At 34.7% G+C, this 17144-nt stretch overlaps 3 protein-coding genes across 3 annotated transcripts; all 3 read right to left on the reverse strand.

Annotated features, from left to right (window-relative positions):
* Positions 1–4341: 4341 nt before the first annotated feature.
* Positions 4342–10070, reverse strand: LOC111699731 (exocyst complex component 2). The gene is made up of 6 exons (XM_023470466.1): positions 9854–10070; positions 9595–9673; positions 9029–9090; positions 8576–8672; positions 5960–8065; positions 4342–4941 (listed from the first exon to the last, which is right to left on the reverse strand). Exons 1-6 carry the CDS (start codon positions 10042–10044, stop codon positions 4876–4878), a joined length of 2601 nt encoding a protein of 866 aa, XP_023326234.1. The 5' UTR covers positions 10045–10070; the 3' UTR covers positions 4342–4875.
* Positions 10058–16871, reverse strand: LOC111699741 (zinc finger CCCH domain-containing protein 10). Its single transcript, XM_023470478.1, has 8 exons — positions 16711–16871; positions 15979–16085; positions 15344–15436; positions 13851–14412; positions 13412–13457; positions 11986–12103; positions 10976–11301; positions 10058–10550 (listed from the first exon to the last, which is right to left on the reverse strand). Exons 4-8 carry the CDS (start codon positions 13964–13966, stop codon positions 10383–10385), a joined length of 774 nt encoding a protein of 257 aa, XP_023326246.1. The 5' UTR covers positions 13967–14412; positions 15344–15436; positions 15979–16085; positions 16711–16871; the 3' UTR covers positions 10058–10382.
* Positions 14338–16831, reverse strand: LOC111699892 (SAP30-binding protein). The gene is made up of 4 exons (XM_023470654.1): positions 16711–16831; positions 15979–16085; positions 15344–15436; positions 14338–14412 (listed from the first exon to the last, which is right to left on the reverse strand). The coding sequence occupies exons 1-4, from the start codon at positions 16829–16831 to the stop codon at positions 14338–14340; spliced, it is 396 nt and encodes a 131-aa protein (XP_023326422.1).
* Positions 16872–17144: the final 273 nt, after the last annotated feature.

A 17144-nucleotide genomic window follows, 5' to 3' on the forward strand; every position in this document is an offset into this window, starting at 1 on the left:
TACGAAAGTAGAACCTAACCATTACAAAATACAGCTATTATTTTGGAAAAGTGACCCTAACTGAAAATACAGCTATTTATAGTTTAGAGTAGTGACCCTAACTGAAAATACCGCTATTTATAGTTTAGAAAAGTGACCCTAAGTGAAAAAACAGCTATTAGTTTCGAATAGTGACCCTAACTGAAATTACAGCTATTTATAGTTTAGAATAGTGACCCTAACTAAAAATAGAGCTATTTTTAGTTTAAAAAAGTGACCTTAACTGAAAATACAGCTAGTTATAGTTTAGAATAGTGACCCTAACTGAAAATACAGCTATTAGTTTAGAAAAGTGACTTTAACTGAAAATACAGCTAAAAGTTTAGAATAGTCGCCCAAACTTAAATTACAGCTAATTATACTTTAGAATTGTGACCCTAACTGAAAGTTTAGAATAGTAACCCTTACTGAATTTACGGCCGGCTAAAAGTTTAGAATAGTAACCCTATAAACCTATCTTAAAATATAGCTAGTTTAAAAAAGTTACCCTAACTGAAAAGATAGCTATTTATAGTTAAGAATAGTGAACCTAACTGAATTTAAAGCTATTTAGAATAGTCACCCTCACTGAAATTACGGCCAGCTAAAAGTTTAGAATAGTAACCCTAAACCTATCTGAAAATATAGCTAGTTTAAAAAAGTATAGCTATTAAAAATATATAGCTTTTAGTATTTTTATGTTTAAAAAGTGACCCTAACTGAAAATATAGCTATTAGTATTTTTATGTTTAAAAAGTGACCCTAACTGAAAATATAGCTATTAGTATTTTTATGTTTCAAAAGTGACCCTAACTGAAAATGATATTGTATGCCGAAGATGAACCAAGCTTGGAATAAAAGGACCGGAAGTGCTAATGTGAAAACTCAAAACAATTTTTAAAATAGGAGAACTCATGCTGGTACTCATGGAACACACATAGCTGGCGTTGGACATACACACACCAACACACACACTCACTTCAATCTCCATTGACCATTAAGCTTGGAGGACTTGGGGTAAGCTGGGTTAAAGTGCCCGGGGTGCCGGCAGTCTGAAATCTGAAGAATCCAATCAGGCAGTCTATCATCACCCTCCTCTCATCCTTACAAACTAGTCATTTTAAATTCCTCATTAATATTAGAATCTTAAAAACTGTAGTTTTAATTTAGGTTAGGGGCAAGTGACGAGAAAAGTAGAGAAACCGTATAAATTGTTATTCTGCCGATTTATAATCGGAATTTATAATTCCTCCGATTTTGTTATTGTTTTTTTTTGCCTAGGTATTTCTGTTGTGATAACGTAAACCCAAGTGGATCGTNGTTGGATCGTTTTTTTGCCTATGTATTTCTGTTATGTGATAACGTAAGTACAATTGGACCGTTTTTTTTTTACTGTGTATTTCTGTTGTGAAACGTAAACCCAGTTGGATCGTTTGTTTGCCTATGTATTTCTGTTATGTGATAACGTAAGTACAATTGGATTGTTTTTTTTTTGACTGTGTATATCTGTTGTGATAACGTAAACCCAGTTGGATCGTTTTTTTTGCCTATGTATATCTGTTATGTGATAACGTAAGTACAATTGGATCGTTTTTTTTTTGCCTGTGTATTTCTGTTATGTGATAACGTACACCAAGTTGGATCGTTTTTTTGCTTATGTATTTTTGTTATGTGATAACGTAAACAAAGTTGGATCGTTTTTTTGCGTATGTATTTCTGTTATGTGATAACGTAAACCCAGTTGGATCGTTTTTTTTGCCTTTGTATTTCTGTTATGTGATACAGTAAACACAGTAGGATTGTTTTTTTTTGCCTATGTATTTCTGTTATGTGATAACGTAAACACAGTTGGATCGTTTTTTTTGCCTGTATATTAGTTTCCGAGTCAAAAATTGGCATAGTATATGGAGAGCAAAATGTGTTTGGACCCTGGCAGAAGATATAGCAAAAAAACCCAAAACGAACCAATGCAAGAACAACCGTTTTTTTGGACCGTTTTTAATTTTTCTTAAGATAAAGATATTGCAAAGTTTAATATAGTACAGTTTAATATAGTATAGTTTAATATAGTACAGTTTAATATAGTACAGTTTAATATAGTACAGTTTAATATAGTACAGTTTAATATATTACAGTTTAATATAGTATAGTTTAATATAGTACAGTTTAATATAGTACAGTTTTGTTAAATCTTTTTAAAAACGTTCCAAAACGATTAACAGCACTATACTGCCGGATCAACAGGATAATTGTGATTTTTGTTGCTTATTTAAAAATTGATAGATAACTTAACTCATCATTAGCTTTAATGGTAGGGGAGGAAAATACCCCCACCCCAGTAGCACCTATGTAAGATAGGTGGTATGGTGTAAAAAGTTCTGTCTGTTCTCCGTGTCCATGAATAGTCTAAGGTTGAGAGTTGAAAAGAATGATCGGATACTCTTTAAGATATATTCTTTACGCCCAGCTCTCTTCTTATTCTAAACCAAACCCTGCTAGGTTGCCAAGTTTCGACAAAAAATGACGGTTCCTTGATTTGATTCAATTATGAATCTGTTTTGTTAAAGATGAATTCACTGTGCAGGGTTTGGGGTTCAAACACACTCAATAAACCCATGAGCTTCAACCCTACATCTCGATATTCAATGTTAAACTTCATTTCAAACCTAGGTTTAATATTCTCCGGTCTATTCATTGGGTGCAGGTTGGGTTTGATTGAAAATCTCAGGTTTGAATGCTTTCCTGGGTTTGGGTTTGGACGGATAATTTATTAGGAAGCTCTGAGCCCTAAACAGGGATAGATATACTTCACATACAGATAACGTACTTTTTACAGGGACCTAACGATTTAAACTATTACAGCTGGACCTAGTAATTAAACCTAATTCGGGGACCTAACAATTTAACCCATTAAAGGGACCTAACGATTTAACCTATTACAAGGACCTAACGATTTAACCTATTACAAGGACCTTACGATTTAACCTATTACAAGGCCATACCAATTTAACCTATTACAGGGACCTAACAATTTAACATATTACAACGGACCTAACAATTTAATATATTACAGGAACCTAACGATTTCACCTATTACAGCTGGACCTAACAGGGACTCTACAATTTACCTAATACATGGACCTAAGAGTTTACCTTAATTATAGGGACCAATTTATTAACCTTAATTACAGGGACCTAATAATATATCCTTAATTACAGGGACCTAATAATATATCCTTAATTGCAGGGATCTCTCACAATTTACAATTTACATTAAACACTGTACAGGGTCCTAAGAATTAGGCATGGAAGGCATATCGAAAAATAAATTTTAGGGACCTCACAATCTTACCCAATAATGGGAGCTAAGAATTTAACCTTAATTTCAGGGACCTAACAAGCTTACCAAGTAACGAGGAACAACAATCTCAGTTTATTACCGAGGGGACAGATATTTTGTGACTAGAAATTCCGACGGCTTCAGACCTTTGAAACCTGAGAACGGGACTAGGGCACTATCGAGGTTTGGTGAGATTTTCCTATATAAGAATCGACCAAAGAACTCCACATGTTATTGTAAATTCTTAACAAAGTTTGCTATTTAATCCAGAAAGGTTCGAGTATCTGTGAGCAGATACAGGTCTAGTATCTATGCTATCTGTTTAATAAAGCTCTGTTATGTCAGCTATAGCTGGCCAAACGGCTGGAAAGAATCCCACGGGCAACGCCGGGCACTACAGTTAGTCTGCGTCAAGGATTTAATGCAAGGAAAGTTATTTCAGAAGTGTACACATGTTTTGTACTGCAGTGCACTGTCACTAGGCGGTAATGTAAACACAAGACGGATGTCGAAGCCTGAAATGGGATCCATCTTTCACATAAATAATCAATGAAATATTGTGTGGAAACTATTATGTGAATTATCAAAATTCAATGCTTTTAAGCTCCTCGGATACTAGAGAAACATTGGTTTCAATAAGTACGCAGAGTTTACGCAACTGCAATTAACTTTCCTTACATTACATTCTTGGTCTGCGTATCGTTCTTTACAATTTCTCTAATAGCAGAAGCTGTTGAATGAATTAGAACCCGCCAAACTCAATCTTTTCCCGCCAAAATTTGTGTATAATCTAAGTATCTTCTACGTTAAATTATAGTTTCTTCAGGAAAAAATAGTAAACAGTATTAAGTAGAGTAGAATTTTAGCTTTGAAAATTTGCTTTTACTTCAAGCTTAGAATTATGGTTTAATGTTCAGTAACAAAAGCAAATGTTAAAAAATACAAGAGAGCAAGAAAAGTCGCAAAAGCAAACTAACAAGTCATAATTTTTTAAAATTTATTTTTGAAGTACTAAATACATAATATCCAATAAAATCATTTAGACATATAAAAAACTTTATAAGATTAATTATAATTTCAGATATATTATACTTTGAATTATTAAAATAAAATTTAATAACTATCACAATTAAGTAGTTAAATGATTTATGAAGAAAGTTAAGTTCAAATCTAAGCAGGGGCGTACGATGGGGTGGGCCGCCCCCCCCCCTACGCGTACTATGATCTGATAATGTTTATATCTGTCTGATATTAACAATATTCTGTACCAAGATCTGATAAAAGAACGTTAAAATACTAATATCTAATCTAAAATATGTTCTGGTACTAGTATCTGATCTAAACAACAATTTGGTACTAAGATCTGATCAAGGAACATTCTGGAACTAAGATCTGATCTAAAGAACATTCTGGAACTAAGATCTGATCTAAGGAACAATTTGGTACTAAGATCTGATCTAAGGAACATTCTGGAACTAAGATCTGATCTAAAGAACATCCTGGTTCTCAGATCTGCTCTAAACACTGCTTTGGAAACATTGAATATGTCTTCTCATCGTAGTTTTGAAGTCCTCTAAACAATCCTGAAAACAATTTATCATTTAAAAGCCATAAAATCATCCGGATTAACTGTAAACTCCGGTTCATTTCAATACAGTACCGACTATTTAGCAGCTAGAGTAAGCAGTACAGTACACATACGGACTAAATAAGGCAAACCGGGACGGTACCGGGTACACTAAATGAATCAGCACCTTCTAAGAAGATTTTAGTGGATTAACTGTAAAATAAAAATGTATCTTAAAATGCTAAACTAGGTTCTAAACTGGTAAGCGCTAAAATGGATTGACCCAGAAAAACGGTAATGCGCGCCACCTAGTGCCCGGTGTCCGCGCGTCTAAATCTCCGAAGTTTTGAACTGTGAACTGTATTACCATAGTATAATAAATCACGAGAAACCGAGCAGAGAATTCAGGTTCTTTATTCAACCAGAATACATTCTTTAGACTTAGAAAAACCTGGATTAAAGATTTATGAACCGAATGAGTAAAGTCGGGGTTTAGGATTTTAATCAATTCCTTTATGAAGTTTTCATTATTGTCTAACCCAAAATGAGGGTTTACAAAGTTGGAATTCGCAGAGCCACGCGCCACTTTCCCAAACAATGAAATTAATAATAATAACTTAATAAAACACAAATGATTGTCATCTTTCTTGTTTCTTTTGTAATTAATTTATCCTTATCTCTCCACAAACATGTCCATAGACCCCCNGTCTTAAAAAAATACTGAATTTATAACCCCCTTGGACTCTTTGCTGTGCAGGGGTGCAAAAAGAGTGCAATTAACCAACACCATCTTTTGGCTTGGAGTTTCTTCCTTGTCCTGGTTTTTCAGCCCGGACTAGGACATAACCCTGAGAGTCCCCTTTACATTTTGATCTCGTTTAAAATATTCAGAAAAATGTACGGTCGCAGAATTTGTTATCCCTGCAAAAACTATTGAATAATTTTCGAGTGTATAAGAAGCGACGCTGGCAAAATTAAAAAACTTGATTTATCCTGGAAAATATCAATCTACATACAAGAGTAATAGAACTAACCTGAACAAGTGTTATGTCCTTCTCCTTCTCTAGTTCCAGCAGAGGTCGAACTGCTTCCCGGAGAAAGGTTTGACTGGTCTGACCCATGAAAGGTTTAAGACTGAGTTCAATACAACGAATATCTATCCAGGCCTGAACACATCCATTGCTGTTCATCCTCTGGATACAGCAGAACAATCTGTTCAATTCCTCGCACACAGCTTCAACTAGTTTATCCATTACGCGCCTAACAAACTCTTTACCCATCCGAGACACCTCAGCGTGCACGCACACAGCATTGTGAAGAACTTCTTTGACGTAATTACGTGCACCAGCCGGTCTCACGCACTTTGCCCAGTCGAACTTTCCCATATACATGTTGGGTTCAATAATTGCTATAATAGGTTCGCACTTTAGTTCAATGTACGCATCAAACAGTTTCTGATCTAAAACTTCGTACATCCCTCGCGCTTCTTTAGAGATCTTTTCTAGGGTCAGTTGATCAATGTCTTTCAAACTCTTGAGTATTTTTGGCAGAACCCTGGTTCTAGTAAACTTACAGTTGTTTAAACAGAGAAGTAGACGTTTTGAGTCCGGGGGTATATCCGATTGGTTACTGTAGTAGTTCTCCGTAGCGGCGTTCTCCAGGGTGAATGCAAAGGCGCACATAACCTTCTGAAGCTGGAGCTCTGTGCCCGTCCTGGATGAGTTATGATCCAATATATCATCCTCACGGTTATCTATACAGAGTATTGATTCTTTAATCAGTCCTATGGATTCTAGGACTAAACCTTGATAGAGTTTGGGTAGATTAGTTACAGCTCCGTATTCATCACTTACGTCCTGGGACCAATCCTCTTTCTCATGGAGTATATACGTCTCCTCAACCACAGCATTTAGTAGATTAGTTAGACTAGATAATCTCAACTCCGTAGTTAGATTCTTGATAATATCTAGAACCTGGGACGGAAGATCTTGACTGATGAGGACTGAGTAAGCTGCTCTTACCTGCTGAAGACAGTGTGGTAACCAGGTGACTGCTTTATCCGCCTCCCGCCATACTCCGTAATCTTCACGGTTCGGTAGAGTCACAACAGGCAGGGCTGCAGCACGGATCAGATTACAGAAGAATGATATGGAAGATAAAATCATTTCTCTGAACACTGGTTGTTTCCCTGTATCAGGATCTATGTGAAGCTCATGTTTAAAGTACGCCTGTCCAAGTTTCCACAGCTCCGGAAACTCAATTCCAACCCTCTCCGTTATATCCTCGACGAAGAGGATATTCTGTGGAACCCGATCAGGATCCTCGGGAGGAGTAAACATGGCACGGATCTTCCCCGCCGGACTAGCGAACAGCGGCTGTCCGGTTGAGCGAGGAAGTAGGTTTCCGTCCTTCTCAAGATGCAAATTTTTACAGTTTTCCATGAGTTGGAATGTGAGCCTGTATCTGGTCTGAACAGATTCCCAGGCTGGATCACCATCTTTCTCTAGCTGAACCAGGGATCCTATTAATTTCTTCTGCTGCTCTATAGGCAGAACCTCCTGGCGAACCTTCCTGTACAGAACCTCCTTCATCTGCAGAACTCCTTGCTCCGCCTCGGTCAGGTAGGTTTGGAAGAGGGACTCTTCGCTGCTCCCGTACAGAGCCTTAGCTCTCTCGTACTCCTCGATCACTCGGTCATAATCCTCTCTGCTGAGGTGGGTCCGAATACTGGCCGGCAGATGGAACAGAAACTTAAATCTGTTCAGGACAGTTAGTGCGTTTCTAGTCTTATCAGCCTTGTCCTTCCGCCCCAGTACATCAAAAAACATTTTGTCTGCCTCCTCCTTGCATTTGGCGATTGCTGTCTCGACCTTAACTGTTGGATTTGGACCGTAGTCTCGTTGATCCAGTTCATAACGTTTTCGAATAGATCTCAGGGTGTCCATTTGATCCATGATAGAGTTGGTGTTCGCCTTGATGAATGAGAGCTGGTTCTGATTGTGTCCTGAAACCTTTCTCCGGAGATGCTCCGTCCCGGCCTTGAGATCATCAAATGTAGTTGCTTGATGATGCTCCAACAGGAAATATGCCGGATCAAACCTTTCAGATGCTATATCTCCAGAACCTTCGGGAAACATCTCCTGAAATTGAAAATTAAAAATACAAAACAATTTTCAGATATTTTGTCAGACCTGAATTATGTGGAAATGGGCTCAAGAATTCTTTATGAATTATGTGTTCAGAATTGTTTTATACCAGCGCTTAGGATCCATTTAATTTTGATGCGTATCCGGTTCCTGGATCCGCACTGGAAAAAATGGATCCAGATCCAAATCCGGATCCGGTTCCAGGTCATTTCTTTAAGATTTACTGAATTTTTTAACAAAAATAATTTTCAAATCTTTTGTTTATTTTTTTCGCATGTTTTTATCCTAAAACTTTATGAACCATGAAATTTTTATAATCTCTCTTATTTTCAAAAGTTCAGATTTTGGTTTTAGGAATAAAAAAGTTTTTTTTTGCAGTTTTTGATTGATATTATACCCCTTGGACCCGGATCCGTGGATTCGCATATTATTTGCGGCGGATCCAGGAAGCCAAAATCTTACGGATCGAACGGATCCGAATTCTAAGCACTGTTTTTCACTAACCATGAGTTGATCTTCTGGGAACTTTGTATCTCCTTCAACATCCAATCCTAGAGGATCCTCAACCTCCCCACCCACAGCAGCCACGCCTCCTTTCCTCCTAATTTAACAACAAAATGGAGATGAGAAATTTTTAAGTTTAAAGATAACTGTTAAAAAGTGTCCTTTCAAACAATGTATTTTTGGTGTTAATTAAGAAGTTAAGATATATATTTTAAGAATGAGTTACAATGCAAGCTTAAATTTTTACGATTTCTGGCTAAAATATGAAATATTAAATATTAAAGTTTGTATTGTAAATTATATCTGTTAAACTTGATAAACTCATATAAAGAAAATAACTGTTAATAAATGTTAAAGCTGTAAGCTGCATTAATTTGACGATGATCTAATGATAAAAAATTATTTTAGTAGCGAGTCAGTTAAAATAAGATTACTTATTAAAAATTGTTAAACCTTCTTGGATTATATTTTTCATCAATCCAGACTGCTGACTCCTTCAGTGGGCCAACATTCTCCTACGAATATAAATAATAATAGGACCAATATTCTCCTTCAGTGGCAGGCGAATAAATCAATACAATGAAGACGACTTTCGATTTCAATTTTGATTTGTATCATGCTGTTAAACAGCATGGATACATCTAAACATAGAAGTCACAAGAAGCTGTCAATTAAAAAAGCTTCTCTTTGATTCCTTGTAACTTCAAATTCGAAAAAAGCTTGTTAACAATCAAAACAAAAAAATCGCCTTCATTGTATGGATATAATAAACTACCACTATATGAAAATTAGCAATAGAACCTAAATTCTAATAATAAGTTTTTAACAATGATTTAATATTTTTCTTGAATTTTATTTTTCCCAAAATAATAGGAAAGTTTGGTCGGAATGGAAGATTTTTTTTTTGCAGATTTCGAGAAAATAATAAAAAATCTGTGACGGTAATATTAAAAATCCACNCAGTGTTAATTATTGCAATATAAATATTATATACCCCTTAAACTGAAAAGTATATTAACCTTGAATATCCTGAATTGTACAGAAGATGTTCCGACTCCTCCTGATCTTGTTGCTATAATAATATCTCCTCGTCCTTCACTATACAAATAACATCAATCAATCAATCACCAAATCTTAATCAACCAATCAATTAAATAAATGGTTGATCTAACATGTCTAACTTTGTATCGCTACGTTGCTTATTATTTGGTCAAAACATTATAACGGGACAAATTTTTTTGTTTTGTTTTCATAAAAAATTCCCCAAAAAGTCTTCACCTGGCGGGTGCAAGAGCAACAATTTTACTTGGGCTCTTCCAATCCGAGATGAGTAAACAGTCTGCTCCGTTGATGAAAACTCCAATCAAATCCTGCGGCGAGATTCCCAGATTCTCTCCTCGTATCGTTATCTTAGTTCCAGGAGTTCCCTCACGTGGCGATACACCGGAAACGGAGGGTTTCGGCGCCATTTTGTTTAATTCATCTGAAATTTTAGTTTAACAAAATACATTCAGGATAAGATCATTTACAAATGTGTATTCATAAAAAAAACTAGGCTTAAATCCGGATTAAAGACTTTTAACGGATTTAAATCTTTTAAAAACTATAAAAGCTTGAAGCTTCATGAAGGAATTTTTAAAACACATTTGTACTTTTTGTAAAAAAAGAGTTGAACTTCAATCAAATTTAAAAACAATTATTTGTGTTGATCTGTTCTTTATTGACATATATACATAAACTCCTGTATCGGAGGAGAATATTTCATGAGAACTTTCAACAAACAGAAAACAGGAGAATACTGGAGGCATTACATCGGTCTCCCGTACATAATCGGAGGCCGAGGACCTGGAGGCTGACCTCCTCCACCCATCCTCAGCTGGGCGTTCTGGTCGAGCAGGAACTCGTTTGTTGCAAGAAGATCAGATACTTTCTTTTCTAGTTCACATATTCGTCCTTTTAACTGGCAATTCTCCTCCTGCAGACAAAAACACGGGTTTTTATTTTAATACAACAATCATCAAAAATAATCTCTGACGAGTAAACAAAGTAAAAAAAGCTTATAAGTTCACTGACAATTAGATAACCCAGCACCTCAATTTAGAATTCTCTCACCAAGCTAGTAACATTTCTGTGAGTCTACCGTGTTCCCCAATCAAAATGTTAGGCAAATCGTAAGAATAGTTTGTAAGTTGTAAGTCTTCTGCGTGGATTTATACCCTTCAGGAAAATATTTTCTTCTCTTTTGAAATATAAGTTTATCGTACTAATTGTTTTTTTCTTTAAAAAAATCAGGGCAAATTAAAAAATAAAATCAATTTCTGTATTGTATATCTGCAATCTCCATCCCCCGAATATCATTTTAAATGAACACTGAACAGTGAGGGGACAGTGACAACCTACCTCTAACATCATAAATGCTTGTGGCGGAGGCCCGATTTCAAATCCCCCGCCCGTCTCCATCATTCTCCGTTTCATCGGACCCCGCCGGTCTCCCATATCTGCCTCCTCGAAGAATGTTTGGAGAAGGTTCTGTGCGGGAGGGAAAGATGACGCCATCTCCATATCATATTCTCTAGAGTTCAGATGGCGGAATTTACACCGGGATTTGCGTCGACAGTTGCCTTTAAGATAGTCCTTGCAGACCGGTATTCCGCCGCTCACCGCCGGTAAATCTGCCGCCACACCTTTGGTTATTATTTGATCTCTCACTAATGGCGGAAGGTAGCCTGCAAAAACTATTTATAACACAAGAGACCAAATATAAAGAGTGGCGGGTAGTCGTTGAACCGTGTGACAATATACATGTTTAAAGTTAAACACTTAAACTGGTGCAAAACAGAAGTGGTTTAACAACTTCTGACACTATTCATTTAAGTCCCAGGATTTTGCAAATTCCACACATTAATATAAACGTAATATTGTAATGATATATTGGGCATTGTGGGGAAAACAAAACAAAAAGTTCTTAGCTATCGTTTCTAGAATAAAATTTATGCTATCGTTTCATGACTTCAGTGATTCAATATTCTTCAAATGAGTGAGCTATGTTTTTAAAAATTTTTTTAACTTGTCTGTTCAAGTTTTATTTGTTCTGACATTTTGCCCTTGAAAAATTCCTGGTTGTAAAGTTACAATTTTTCTTGTTTTTGCTTTAATATTTTATATATTCTTTGTCTAAAATTAATTTTTTTGGCTTAAATTTGTAATGTTACGGGACGAACTCCTGATGATGCCGGCGAAATATATTGAGAAATTGAGAGAGAGAGAGTAGGGTTGGGTTTTCTTTAAAAACTATCTGAAGTATCGATTCTCAGATCAAAGTTTAAATGTAAGTATCGTGAATCGTTGTTATAGCTATTTATTTAATTTAATAATTGCGTTATAGTTAATTATAATTAATAGATACTTACGGTTAGTGTGTGACTGTCCTGAAGCTAGATATTCAGCTTCTGAATCTTTACTACAGTGGATAAACTTGCAATTAGATCTGGCGCAACGATTGTTCTGGAAGTCGTGGCAGAACATCACCTTTACATACAATATATAAATTAGATTTAAATTTGGTGATGGTGATGGACCAAACCTCTATAGAGTAAATAAAGTAGATGTTAGGTCCGCATTTTATTCAAAATATATTTCGGTCTGGGTTCACCCTCGTCAGTGCTTGAGATTGTTTCTGTCATGAAGATTAAAAACAAACTTAGATTAAAGGGAAAAACAATATTATTTCTAATTAGAAGTTGGAGTAAATCTTGCATTGGATCCGCAACATATTTTAACTCTATGGAACCGTATCCTACAAAAATATGCGGATTCACGATCAGATGCCAAGAGGCATAATATCAATCAAAGTCTTCTAAAAAAGATAAATTTTACTTTCAAAACACAAATTTAAATTGTTAGCGATTAAACGAATAATAATTACTTTCCAATCTCTGAAGGGCTCATTAAGTTTCAAAGATATTTTTGAACATTTTTCATTTGCTCAAACAGAAATGAAGAAATGTTCAGGACTGGATCCGGATCCATTTTTTCAGGGAATCAAAATGAATTGGATCCTAAGCACTAATATCTTATACTCCAGGTGATGTTTATTCATTTAATAAAGTTGAGATTTTTTTATTTTTATTTTTAAGATTTCAGACAAATTTGAATCAAGTAATTTTCTTCAATTGTTTTACAATCTTTCCTTGTTATAAAAAAATAAAACCTTTATAATTTGATATTTTACGTACAATGCACAGTTTAAGAACGTGTAGTGCAGTGTAAGCACGTATATTGTACACTGTAAGTGAACAGTGTACAATGCATGAACGTTTACAAAATACTCTGACGCATAAGGAAAACTCTAGAACCAGTTTTTACTATAAACAAACAAAATTTAGGAGACAATATTGGGATTTGGGAAGATCGAAAAAAAAAGACAAGAAGAGAAGAATTAGTGTGAAATTAAAAAAAATGAGTTGATGGGACTGTTTCAAACTATAGGGGTGCTTTGGAGGGGCCCTGGGATCCCCCTAGGGAAGAGAGGGTTCAGGGGCCCTGGGATCCCCCTAGCCTAGGGAAGAGAGGGTTCAGGGGCCCTGGGATTCTTAAGTACTTTTACCCGTGGGAAATATAAACAAAAAGTAACAAAATCTATTAAGGGGAAAAAATGTTGAAATTTTTTTTATCTTGCATGAAAAAAATGTAATAAACATCGATTGCTTGATAATCGTTTATTTCTTCGCGCCTCCTTGAACGTCTACCGGTGTCCCGAGTTGTCCAAATACGTCAATATAATATGTAAACATAACGTAACTCGGATTGTTTTTTATTTCTTGATTTCAAACTAACCTTATCTTGTAATCCTGAAGGTTCAGCCTTTGCTTGTTCAGGACCACTGGACAACATTAACAAAACTTATTTCACTTTATTTTTAGCATCTACAGGAGGAACATTTTCTATTTTTAGCATCTACAGGAGGAACATTTTCTATTTTTAGGATCTACAGGAGGAACATTTTCTCGTTTGAAATAATAGATTCAACGTTGTCATTTTTAGCACGTACATAATTTCAGAGGTGAATTTTAGGAGTAATCATATATAAAAAAGGATTAAATAAGAGAAAAAAAAAAGATTCGAGGTTTTGTTTTAACAAAAAGCTTTCTTGTATTAGAACACGCAATTCGGCATACATAATTACCTCCATCATTGAAAGACAACCCATCAATAATATGTTAATTTTGATAAATTTTGTTTAAGTTTATTAATATTTTAAGTTTTGATTTATTTCCTTTCTGGGTGTTTAAATATGCATTTCTGGCCTCGATTGCAAACATTTCGCATAAAATCGCGACAAATATCGTCTGGTATTTCTCTCGTGAAACTGGAATCTCCCTCCTCGGCCATTCTCTCTGAAACAGGATGGAGTCTAGGATACAATTCTGAGATTTTAGTGAAGAGGGTGGACAAAATATTTTGATTTAGCAAACTGTTCAGAGTCTAAAAATATTTTTCATCAATAATAAAAACAAAAAACCGAACATATAGTTTAAGATAATTACTAATCCGACCTTAAGTACAGATTTAAAAAGAAACCTGAACTTGAAGTTTAAGATTATACTAATCCGGACTTAAGTACAGTTTAAAAAGATTATAAATTAGATAGCTGTTAGATCTGTTCAATTAGATTGATTTAAAATTTAGGAAAGAAGGATATTTTCAACATGTTGACTCATAACAGAGATATTTAGATAACCCAGATTCATCTTCGAACAGATCTATTTCTTCTTTAAACTTCCGAAGGCTGGGATAACTTTAGCTAGGGCAGGGTTTACTCCTACTCCAGGTCCACTCTGAAACACAAAACAATATTAGACTTAGAATTATATCAATACAGGAGAGTATATTTTTAAGAATACCCCCTCAAGCAGTGATAAGAAAAAAATGCAACCTAATTTATCATGTGAGGTATCAATCAAATCATAGCTAGGTTTCTTGGTGTTCTGAATCCAGTATTGGAATCCCTTTTTCAGTCCGAGTGTTCAAATATTAATGACCTCCGGAGGTCAAATTATACTTTTCTTTAAAATTTAGAATCAATTAAAATGGGGCATGTTAGGAATCAAATCGTAGGTTTTTTTTACTGTTCTGATTTCATTCCAAGCCCCTATTTGACCTTAAAATGATCCTGAAGGTCGTTGACCTTAATATAGATTTGACCACAGGAGGGCAAAATCGAAAACCAAGAAAAGGTATCAAATTATCGTTTTGTTTTGGTGTTCTCAATCCAGTATTGGAATCCTTTATTAAAGTCTGGGTGTTCCAAATGTCATTGACCTCCAAATATCAATGACTTCTGGAGGTCAAAATTTAGAATCACTGAAAATGGGTCTGATACTCAATTGTTGTTAACAAAATTATAATTTAAATTATTTAGGCAACCTGTTGGGTATTTGATGTGGTTACACAAGCAACGAGATTTACCAGTAACTTTAAAATCTTATTTTCAAATGAAATTGGTCTAAATTTACTGCACAATTGTTGTGCTTCATGTTCATTAAACTATCTAGAAACAGAACTCGAGTCTTACAGTCGTCTTCTTATTGTATGGGTCCCACTGTACCTATCATTATTTTGTTAAAAAAATTTATTATAAAAGTAAACCTATTATTTTTTTCCTAAAAACAATTATATTTTTTCGGCAAAGATATTTCTCGTATCCTTGTTGGACTGGTAGTAAAATTTAACAAATAAAAATTTTACAATTTGAAGATTATTGTTTACCGAAGCTTGATCCCATTTAGATTTTCTCTGCTGTAGTGTATTCAAAGCATCTTTTATTTTGGCATCTCCCATTTTCTTCTTCGCTTCGGCAGCCTAGACAAACAGTCATTTAGTTTTCTAGAAAATATTAAAACAAAAAAATGTTTTTGTTGTTGTTGTGAATTTCCTGATTTTAAATTAATCGACATTGTCGATCGATTGATTTAATTGATTAAGTCATAATTTTATGCTCTTAAACTTGCCAAAAGACAGGTTTTTAGCTAAGGGAGAAACCGGTGGGACTAATGCTATTATACTTGCACTCCGCTAAATGCTTCAATTGGGCGATATTTTCCACAGAGTAAGGGCATTTAAAGGAGCACATACTGATACTATTGTACATGCATTGACACCTACAAAACTCTAAAGCATGGGCAAAACCTTTTGTTAGACCATATCGATTGTTTGGATCCAATAAACACCGAGACGGTATAATCGATTAGGTGAGGTCTTAAATAAACCTTAAATTAAGTTTAATCTGCCATCCTCGGGTTATCTCTTCTCTTTTCACAAAAAAATAAAAACGACGAATTTTACGGAAGTACTGACCGTAACAAATAAGAACGTTCTTCTTGATTGATTAAATTAATTATCACCTTTTCTCTCTTGTCCATTTCAGCTCTCTGACTCTTAGACAGTTCGTCGTAGTAGGATTCTTTTCCAAACAGATGACCGTCATATAACTCAGGAGGGAAGTTTGTGCCTAAAACATCGTTTACATCTTATATATCAAGTAGTAATCTTTGTTTAGATGTCCGATCATAACTCTTGAACCCCTAGACCGTTTTGCTTCAAATTTTGAAACTTGGTAGAACGATGGGAATGTTCTTAGCTTGGTTCAAGAATTCTAACTTGAGTAGATCGACGTTTGTAAAAATATTAATTCCAGACAAAGCTGGGTTCCTATCTAGTATTAATTATGTATAATGTATATCATATTCCAAACCAAATAATAAAACAGTTTTAAGTTGGGTTCCTAATACTCTGAAAAGTTAAACTAACCCAGTCGTCAAATGTTTAGGATTCTATTCTTCATAACCCCCTTTTTTAACAGAAAGATAATTGTTAAATTTAAGTTCAATTAACATGAAACACAGTAATTATTCTGCGTACCCAGACCAATTTTACGTAATAAGGTGAATCTCAACCTGCTGGTTAAACTATGCTTTATATCAACATGAAATACACATGTCGTCTTCCTATTCCAGAGTTCCATATGGGTGACTGTATGCAAATGAATTAAGAAAATAAAAAATGGTATAAATCCACTTATATTTATATTTGGGATAATTAAGAGGACCTGGACAAGGAAAAAATGGGTTTATTACCTAATTCGTCAATGTTGAGATGAAGAATAAGTTTCTCGTAAATGCTCGGATTTCTAAAAGCTTTCTTATTTTGAATCATAAAATTTAAATCTGTTTTCTCTTCAATTTTTCTCTTCCACATTTTTTCAATCTTCTCCTAAAATGTATTTCATCAAAAAATGTTTTCATTTTCTCTTATTTTTTTTCTTTAGAAAAGTTTACAACTATAATGAAAATTGAACTGCCAAGTTTATTACACGTAAGTTTCAATTTGACCCTAAAAAAAAGGAGTCCACCTACATTTATAATTTTTAATTATACTTTCAACGCAAAAAAAGTATCTAATCACTTGCTACAAACTTGATTCTCTTAAAATAAACATACCTGTTAACACAACAAACAAAGAACTAAGGATTCTAAAAACCTTTTTTACTAGTCGATTTTTTGGGATATGT

The sequence above is a fragment of the Eurytemora carolleeae genome, unplaced genomic scaffold, assembly GCF_000591075.1.
Source record: "Eurytemora carolleeae unplaced genomic scaffold, Eaff_2.0 scaffold47, whole genome shotgun sequence".
Taxonomy (NCBI): domain Eukaryota; kingdom Metazoa; phylum Arthropoda; class Copepoda; order Calanoida; family Temoridae; genus Eurytemora; species Eurytemora carolleeae.